Here is a 10,000-nt window from a genome sequence, read left to right on the forward strand (position 1 = left end):
GAGAAGATGAATTAATGAAGAGATGGATGGATAGAAGGATGCTTAGATAGTTAGATGGATGGATGGATGGATGGATGGATGGCATGGATAAATGAATGATCGCATGCACTGAGCGATTGAAAGGCTAAAAGGTTCACTTGGGTAGTCACTTGAAAAAGTAACTACTGCTTTTTTCTGCTGACTGACTGATCGACTTGTTGACCGACTAATGGGCCCCTTTGACTGATAGGTCAACCGCATGGTAGACTGAATAAACAACTCCGGTAGGCCATGCGATACTCTAAAGACCGCCTGGCTGTCCTGTTCGGCAAGCCTTAGACTGGCAATGATAAATAAGCACAAGATGCTTTCAATGTTACTGCCTAAAGACATTCTAGAAGCCTCCGTCTAGGAAAGATAGATAACTGCAGACATCGCTTCAATGTCAATAACCAGTCAATAACCAGTGACATACGACATCTTGAACGCACTTCTATTAGCTCCTGTCTGGTCTGCGAAAAACAATAAAGCCACAATCGCTCCATTATTGAAGAAAGATCTAAGCTTATTCTTCTGCCTGAATTGCTATTAGCAGTTGTGTTGGACTATAATCTCTAAACTTACCCACTGTGAATGTGTCTGCTTTGCTTGGGATCATCTTTTCATAAGGTAGCTGCAAGCTTGTTCTGGCTTATTCCCAGGACATTAAAAAGTTTTCATCTCTTAATCTCTTTTTTATTTCCTCTTGCATAGCAAAAAAAAAGAAAAACAAAGTTTGTTCCCCCTCACATCCGACAGGAACAAAGAGTAGTGTTACATAAAGGAAAGACCTGCTATAGCAAAGGGAGAGAGCCGTAAGCTGAACTCAGCCCTGTTTCTAAAGGGTCCCTGCAGCTTGTGACTGCGACACCTAAATGCCAAGCTCTTTGGTAAGGTATTCAGAGCGCATACGACACCGCAGCGATGGCACTCGGTCCTACCAGTACAGCTCAGTCAGTCACAAAGGAGGTTAGAATGATGTTCTTGCTAGTTCTTGCATGTTATGAAACTTTGCAAAACAGCATGCATGTGCATTGCATGTATCAGTTTCAAAATCACTGGCAATGCAGCCAAGGTTTTGGAGCCTTGATAGGCTAGCTGGGTTGTGTCTGGAGAAAGCACAGCACCCTGCAGTTTCAGTCGATTTTCTTGACAGTGAACCCAGTGGGGATTAGTTTTCCAGACACCTGTAGGGGATAGGGGTGGGGGTGAGTGGGGTATTAAGGCTTCCCCGGGGAGCGGTCATGACATACCCCGTCTGCCTTTCCGTCGGACGCCGTGACAACCAGTGTGTATCGATCCGTCGTCTCCCTGTCCAGCGTCTTGTTCAGAAGCAGGAGTCCAGATCTACATGGATAAATTCAAACACAAACAAGACACTGACACACCACCAAGTAAGTAAATAAACAAATAAAACACATGCCTGTGTAAACGAGGCCACTGTGATATTGAAGTAAAATGCTGTGGAAATGCGTTTGACAGCCGTGGCTAAGCTCCGTCGAGATTTCATGACATACTCAATGCCACTATTGGGTGATTAGAGGGACTTCTGGAGTAAGGAATAAGACTTCAGCCTTCCCCATCTCAGTGGTGTGCTAATAAACATAATACATACTATATCGGGATTATGACAGGGCTTTAAATCCATTATTAATCATTAAATCCATTATGAATCCATATGTGATTAATTATATAAGGCTATAGACTATAAGCTTTGAAGTGAAAGTCTCCATCTGAGTTGGCAACAGTAGCTTCCTGTTTCTCGCGTATTGGACTGTAGCCTTTAAGAATGCCATTCAGACATCATACACGGTGAAAGAAAGGAAAGTGCTTTAAATGTCAAATGATATGCCAAGCCATTGGCTTCAGATCTTTTACAAAAATCACATTGTCAAGTGCACTCATTGAAATATTTGATTTGTGATAGGAAAATAAAGCTTGTATGGTGAGTAGACAATTTTTGTTTTAACGGAAGTTTTTAAATGTACTGGTGGAGTTGTTACAGAACTGGGTGCACACACACACACACGCGCACACGCACACACACACACACACACACACACACACACACACACAACACACACACACACAAGAGAGGAGACACACACACTCAGACAGAGCCACCCCAAACCGGCCCTCCATTAAAGCCCATCAAAAGCATTAACAAAGGAATATGAGAGATCATTTAACACAACAGCAGGACTCCGCACAATCAGTGAACAACAGAACAGAACAGAACAGAACAGAACAGAACGGAACATTTTCTATCAGCTCGCTCAGAAGTGCTACTGAAGCGCCAACCACTTGGTGGAGGACTCAGAGATGCAAATGAGCACAGCTCGGAAACACAGACAGACACAAAAGCAGGGGTCACTCCACAGATCTGATTATTTTGTTCGAATTTTTTTTTTTTTTCGAGCTGTTCCAATCTTGATGTTATTGTTTCAAAGGTCTCCTCAACACTGCTCGTTCCATTTATATCCACGCCGTAGGAAACACTCTTCAGCGGTTTTCTGCTTTTCATCGTGGCAATGTGTTAGGAGGGCACAGGCGGGCCAGGTGTGAAAAGACTGGGTAGAAAGCTGATCTGTACCAAAGACTAATAAAGAACAATAAAAGGCTAATAAAAGATTAGATGGTTTAGCCCTCTTCTCATGAACATACTGCATAGTAATAAACACCTAGAGAGTTAAACTAGTTAACCAGTCACACAAATGATCAGTTTTGAAGCACACAAGCACACACACACACACACACAGAGACACACAGACACACATGCCTCCATCATCACACTGAACAGTTTCTATTTGCCTGGTTATTGGGGGGGCAATCGTGACATGGACTGATTAATATTTTATAGTGTTTTCTCCAACCTGTGTCTACTTGCAGCGACTGCAGCGGAGGCCGCTGATCAAATTTGAATTTTAGGCCAAATGATTGAAGTCCCCTTTGCCCCCTCAGGGTTGCCTTGCAGTCTGCTTCTTATTAGAAAGTAGGAGTTAGTAAGAGAGAGAGAGAGAGAGAGAGAGAGAGAGAGAGAGAGAGAGAGAGAGAGAGAGAGAGAGAGAGAGAAAGAGAGGGAGAGAGAGAGAGGTGTGAACAAGAGGTGAATAGGGAGAAGATATAGAAGGAAACAGTAAGAGAGAGACAGAAAGAGAGAGAGAGAGATGGGGAGAGAGAGAGAGAGAGAGAGAGAGACAGGGAGAAAGGAAAGAGACTGAGAAAATTCAGCAGTCCTCCCATCGAGACCACATTGCTTGGAGGTGCCTTGCAGATGCAAACATTTGACCCGGCATGATTAAGTGTACGCAAACTGTTTTAGTATATTTCCCTCCACAACACATTAGCATTCGTGCTACGCGGCGTCTGCCAAGCCCAATACCGTGGCCTAATGAGCAACCCTGCTTCTGCTCCTTCCCCCAAATCATCCCAATGATATGTGTTTCCATTCATTTATTCCTTATTAATTATGCATTCTTCAGGCTTGGAGAGGTATAAATATATATAAAGAGACTATCCTCACGGATGTGTGTTTGTGTGTGTGTATGTGTGTGTGTGTTACTGAGAAGATGGGAATGATGAGTGCCTGGAAGTTATATAAATGTGCCATGCTGAAATACAAAAAAAACAGCTGTTAGACCTCCTCGAGATGGATTATTTACCCGTAGCCCTGCCTGTACCGTCAGGAGGAAGCAGCAGAACTTTCACTCAGTGTCCAATATGGAGGAGATACACGTTAGGGGGTAAAAAATCGCTTACTCTTGCAGGAGTCCGAAGGTGCCGTCAGGATTGCCCCTCTGGATTGTGTAGGTAATGGGATCCTTTTCACGGTCTGTAGCCTGCACAGACAGACAAGGTCTTTTGTAAAGTGTTGCACTGATAGCATTACTTGGGGATAAAAAAAAACAACTATCAGATTGTGATCATGCCTAAAAGCTCAAATCCTCTTTTCTCTGCGGAACTAGTGGAATGAGCTTACCCATCAATGTCCAGAGCATGTTATAAAAATAGCAGACACAGCACTTTGGAAACAGCAGACACATGACTGTAAGGTGGTACGGTATATAAACTGTGTGAGGAGTTCTGTGTGTATGATCTTCACCTGTATGTTGACCAGTGTGGATCATTATATTTGGGGTTTCCATGTGTGTGTGTCTGCTATGTCAGTGTAGGTGAAACAGCACGTATACAATGTTGCTCCTTTCTTCTTGGCTATACACACCTTTCGCTATGTGTTGGAATGTCTGTGTGTGTGTGTGTATTTGTGTGTGTGTGTGTGTGTGTGTGTGTGTGTGTGTGTGTGTGTGTGTGTGTGTGTGTGTGCACGTGTGCATGCGTGCATACTGGTGTGTACAGTATGTGTTTGTGTTTTAGTGTGTGTGTGTGTGTGTGTGTGTGTGTGTTTCAGTGTGTGTGTGTGTGTGTGTGTGTGTGTGTGTGTGTGTTGTCCCCTCACCTGGATGTTGAGCAGTGTGCCTCCGGTTATCATTGCTTCGCTGACCTCCAGGCTGTAGAGGAGCTGGGGGAAGGTGGGGGGACTCTGGTTGTTGGGCGGCAGCACCTCAATGTACACTGTAGTGATGGAGCTCCTGGAGATCAAGAGCATACAGTACAGTCAAGCAACTGGCTTAAACCCAAACAAACAAACAAGGCAACAAACCCAAGCAACTGGCTTAAACCCAAACAAACCAGGCAACAAACCCAAGGAACAGTCTTAAACTCAAACAAACAAGGCAACAAACCCAAGGAACAGTCTTAAATCCAAACAAACAAGGCACCAACAAACATACTGTCTTGAATAGAAAAAAAAACATACAGACAGAAACTGCAAATATTGGTTATGAGGATGTGCACTAGCAAAACACTTGTGCAAGAAAAAAAAATGAACTGACCATAATGAACCCCAGAGAGAGGAAGATATCAACAGACGTAAAGCGTAATTCATCAGCTCACATAAAGAAGAAATACATCCCAGCATGAGCTATTATATATGATTTATTACTACTCAATTTCATTGTTTTTTGTTTTTTTCAAGTTTGTTGATGCATGACCTATCCCGATAGTTACGGGAAGCTTAAAGTAAAGAGGTAAGCGCAGCTTTCTGAGAAGAGCCCGGAGATAAATGGATAAAACACCGAGACGGCCACACGGGACTCTCATCGTTTTAAAGAAACACTCAGGTGTGACAATAGCTGGCAAAACACACACTTTTAAACCTCTCTGCTTCTCCCTAGGGTGACTGGTCTTTTTCCAAAAGGTGGCGCGTAGCCGACCTGGATGTGGTCCAGCGTGTTTCTGGAAGAGCCAGCATCTCGTAGGTAATTTTGTTTTTGCTCTCCGGGAAAAAAAAGAGAAACTTTTGCGACTGACTATCCATATTTAAGTGCCATCTGGTCAGTGTTGTTACACACCTTCTGGTTTTTCAATTATATGATTTTTTCCACTTTTCTTTTCCTCCGCTGTTTCCTTTTTTTTTATTAAAAAAAAAACAGGTTTTCATTGTTTCCATAAAACCTTTCATGTCCAACAGACCATACATGTTTTTGTTTGTTTGTTTGCTTTTTTATTATTATTTTTGTTTTCATCACATGGATGTGTTTTCCTCCCACACTGCAATTGCAGAGGTGCCCAAACACATTCCCTACACAAATGCACACAAAAACAAGGGCTGCTCGGGAGCCTTATTGATTCTGCGGCCACCCATAATAACTGGGTCTGGTGTAAAGCAGGAGAGATTGAATTGGTCCCGAGAGACAAACCATGGCCTATTCTTCCTTTCTCTCCCTCTCAAGAAGGGATGAAATAAAAGGGTGGAAAACAGTCACTCGTTTCCTTCTCTCTGAGTGGCAGATGGACAAGTGGCACTATTGGCATGGCGTCGGTGGATGTTTCCAGAGTAGCCCATAGGGGAGGGGGTTTGGGGAGGGGAATGAAGCGAATCACTCAGACCCTCAGGATTGTATTGATTTACAAATGGGAGGTGGGGTTGGGCAGAGTGGATATGCAAGCCAGCGCTGCGTGCCACCACATGTGAAGTCCTGGCTGGGACAGAAAGGGAGCGTCTCCAACTCTCTGCCTCTCCCTCAGGCACGGCATCACAGCCACACAGCTTCCCATTTCCCCTGAACCCCAGAATAACATCAACACCCTATATACCAACTAAACATATGAACATAAGCAGACACACACACACACACACACACACGTGTGCGCACACACATACCACACACGCGCGCACACACACACGCACACACCTACACACACACGTGCACACACACACACACACTCACACGCACACACACGTGCACACACACACACACACACACAAACACACACACACACACGCACACACACACACACCACACACACACACACACACACACACATACACACACAGAGCCTCTGCCCTTAGCCTCATGTGGTATTCAGTGCTGCAGTAGTCTATAGATGAAAGACCTGCACAAATTGCTATTCTGCACATGTGTAGCATAACATTACATAACATAAATCCCTTATGTATCTTTAAAAGTCTCCTAATGAACATTTAGGGGATTGGAGGTGACTGATGTATCATAAGCAGAACATATTTGAAGCGGGATTATTTCAGCTACGCTCCAAACTAAACATACTAATGAACTGATGGCAGGATAATTAATGTGCATGATTTCACAGTTGGCTCGCAAAACTGGTGCTGCACCGCATTATATTTTAAAATGAAAATAGCGCCGAGGGCTAACAACAGTGTTTGCAGACAAACGGAACTGCGAAAGGCAAAAGAGGAATGTTGTGCCAAAAAGTCAGGAAAATAATTCTAACAAATACATATGCATGCCTACAACAGGTGTTACTGTAATGTGTTTTGGATGAGCAAGGCAACATTGATGTGTTGTGCCAACAGAATCAAGCAATGTATTTCACAAATACATATGCATGCCTTCAAAAGACATTATGCTCCTTACAGGAACAAGGCAATAGAGATATGTTTTGCCAAAAGAGTCAAGCAAAAGATTCCGCAAATACATATATACAGTATATCTCCAAGAGGTGCTAAAGTTCCTTACACTAATGCACTGCCATTGCCTTTCAACCTGTTTACCTATCTAAAAATGTTAATGTGCTATACAGTATAATACTTACTACTTACAAACTTTTCTAGGTTTGAAAGAATGTGTGCGAACGAAAGAGCGTGTGTAGAGAATACCAGTAAATAGGTTCCATTATGATCATGCAAAATTCATCACCTCTCTTTATCACTGATATCGCGACTCAATCGGTACACATCTCTGGCTTTGTGACAACATGTATGGAATAGCATGTAAGTCAGCTAGGCTAGGAGTATCACAGCGCCCACAGCTCTGATCTGCTTTCCACTGAGATCAAATTACATCGGAGCACACACTGCTGAAAGTTAGCTTGCATTAGCTTTACAGCTTAGCAGTCACCTTTGTCCAAACTATGACACAAATCCCTTGAGGCAGTATAGTCCACGACACAACTGTCAGAAGCAACTCCATCAGGATCAGGATCAAGGATAGCGAGGCACACAAACATCTATCCCTAGACTGCAGGACCTCTTGTCAAAACAGAGCGAGGCAAGGAGGACAGTAACACCTGGTTACCACCTCATAATACCCTTAATAAAATGTCTATACACAGCCCTACCTGAATTAATCTGCACCTCTTAATAGGCCTGCTAGCACTAAAACTAGGCCTATAACTGGGCATCACATCAGTAGGCTATCGTAAAAGCACCAATATGTCTAAAACTACTGTTTGTAGTTTTGTGATTGAAAATACAGTATTTGAAAAAAAAAAAACATTGCATTTTAGGAAATAGCCATTCTTTTTTTGTATTATTCTTAACACTGACGTGGCCCTCCAACGAGATGACATTGGCAGAAGTGGCCCCCAGCTCATTTGAGTTTGAGACCCCTGTTCTAACCGTTAGCGCTTAGCGGCACTGCACTTGAACGTCACAGCCTAGCGCCACTAGCCTTTTAGTCACACAATAATCACACAATAACTTTACTATTTAATTTACATTTAAATTTGATATGAATATACATATTCTTAGAATATATGTTAGCATTTCCTGGTAAAATAAAGGTTTAAAAAAAATATATTTTTTTTATTTTTATTTTGCTTTTCCACGGACCACCTGCAGTACCCTCACGGACCACTAGTGGTCCGCGGACCACAGTTTGGGAATGACTGGACTAGACCATAAAACTACAAAGCTATAAACTTTAAAACTACAAGTCCCACTGACCTCCTCTGGGCCTTGGGGCCATTGTCCATGGCCTCCACAGTGAGTGCATAGGTGCGGCCCACGGCCAGACTGATGCCCGGCATGGCTTTGATCACCCCTGTGTGCTTCTCGATCACAAAATGGCCCTGGTCTCCTGCCAGGATGTGGTAGGTCACCTGGCCGTTGGGGCCCTCATCCGCATCCACTGCCGTTAGCTGAAAAACACATCACAGCTGGTTCACAAATAATAGTTCTAAGACATCAAAGCTTTTCTAGCCTTTGTGTTGGATGCTGGACAGGAGACAGGAAATGAATAGGGGAGAGGGTTTGGGACAGGACCTCAGGCCAGACCGTGGGCACTGGGCCTATATGTGGTTAGGAGCATAGATATTAGAAAGCTAGATACCACATTGTCCGTAGAGTTCTATTAAGTGACATAAGTAAACGTGGCCATCATATTGCTGGGGGCAAACATGGCTTCCAGTGATCGTTGCCCCCACCATGATGGTGGCGCTATATACGTACGTTCTGGAGCCCAATGCGGCATCTAGCTTTCTGATATCTATGGTTAGAGGCACCAAAGCTGTTAATGTCAAGCTCTGAATCCCCTGGACTTTCAATAGTAAATTTGAGCTGATTGGTTTAAACACTATAACCTGGAGAGGCAATAATATGAAACAGACCCAACTATATGCTTTGTTTAAAGAGTTCCCACATATGACTGCAACCTAGTCTGGGGCTCTGTCCTAACAAAGACAGTATTTATCAGTACCATTCAGGCATTGAATAAACTATAAGAGTGAAATGAAATACAATGAAATATAAATGCAACCATGAATATTTCAACATTCATATTTACACTTTATACATTATACATTATTTTTTAAATGACACATTATTAACACTTCTCACAATTGGAAAATGTTTTATGACTAAAGTCGTGAAATTTTACTTCCTACCCATTATTCATTCTCATTGTTCTCTAAAAATGGAGTGAGGCCATCCTAAAAATTGTGACCCACTTTTTATTCAAAACACAACAAATACCTCAGGATGAGCAGGGAGAAAAACAAAAATAGAGGACATAAAAACAGCACATGATGGAGCCACATTAAAAATTCAAAAAGGCCTCAAATGTAGGGCTGAAACGATTCATTGAGTTACTCGAATAACTCGATTACAAAAATTACTCGAGGCAAAAACCCTGCCTCGAAGCCTCGTTGTTCCACAAGGACCGTTGTTCGGGAAGCACACCACTAGCGCGTGAATCGTGATACATTCTGAATCATAGATTATGTCTATGTTCTGAATTAGCTGGCGCGATGGCGGAGTCAAGATGTCCATAAATGGCAGAGAATGTCTAAAGTTTTCAAGTAAAGTTTTGGGATCATTACATACTCAAAAAAGGAAAAGAACAAGCATCTGAACCGAAAACATGCACTCCATGTTGTTTCACCAAGCGTCAATAAAGTAGGTATCTATCAATCAATCTATCTACGTAGCCTATAGCCTACATTGATGTTGGCTGATTTTAATCACATACTGTATTTGTAGCGATGTCGTGATATAATGTTTTGCTTTTTATGTTTTTAAGTAGTAAACTTATTCACGTTCAATTGCAAGACAGTATGCCTAAAAAAGAACCCATTTTATACACACATGCATGCACCCTCATCTTCCTTCACGCACCGCACGCGTGCACGCACACACACACACAGGTTGCTGGGTTACCAT

At 42.8% G+C, this 10,000-nt stretch overlaps 1 protein-coding gene across 1 annotated transcript in view; it reads right to left on the reverse strand.

The window, feature by feature from the left end:
* Positions 1-10,000, reverse strand: part of pcdh15b (protocadherin-related 15b) — a 194,881-nt gene that overhangs the window by 95,212 nt on the left and 89,669 nt on the right. The window contains exons 14-17 of the mRNA XM_076298738.1: positions 8,288-8,481; positions 4,475-4,607; positions 3,778-3,857; positions 1,272-1,365 (exon numbers count right to left, since the gene is read on the reverse strand). Coding sequence (XP_076154853.1) covers positions 1,272-1,365; positions 3,778-3,857; positions 4,475-4,607; positions 8,288-8,481 — 501 coding nt within the window. The remainder of the gene's footprint in view (positions 1-1,271; positions 1,366-3,777; positions 3,858-4,474; positions 4,608-8,287; positions 8,482-10,000) is intronic.

Source organism: Alosa pseudoharengus, unplaced genomic scaffold (genome assembly GCF_046254945.1).
Source record: "Alosa pseudoharengus isolate Yale_2024_CS ecotype anadromous, Long Island Sound unplaced genomic scaffold, YU_APseudo_1.1 YU_APseudo_1.1_scf_21, whole genome shotgun sequence".
In the NCBI taxonomy this organism is placed as follows: Eukaryota; Metazoa; Chordata; class Actinopteri; order Clupeiformes; family Clupeidae; genus Alosa; species Alosa pseudoharengus.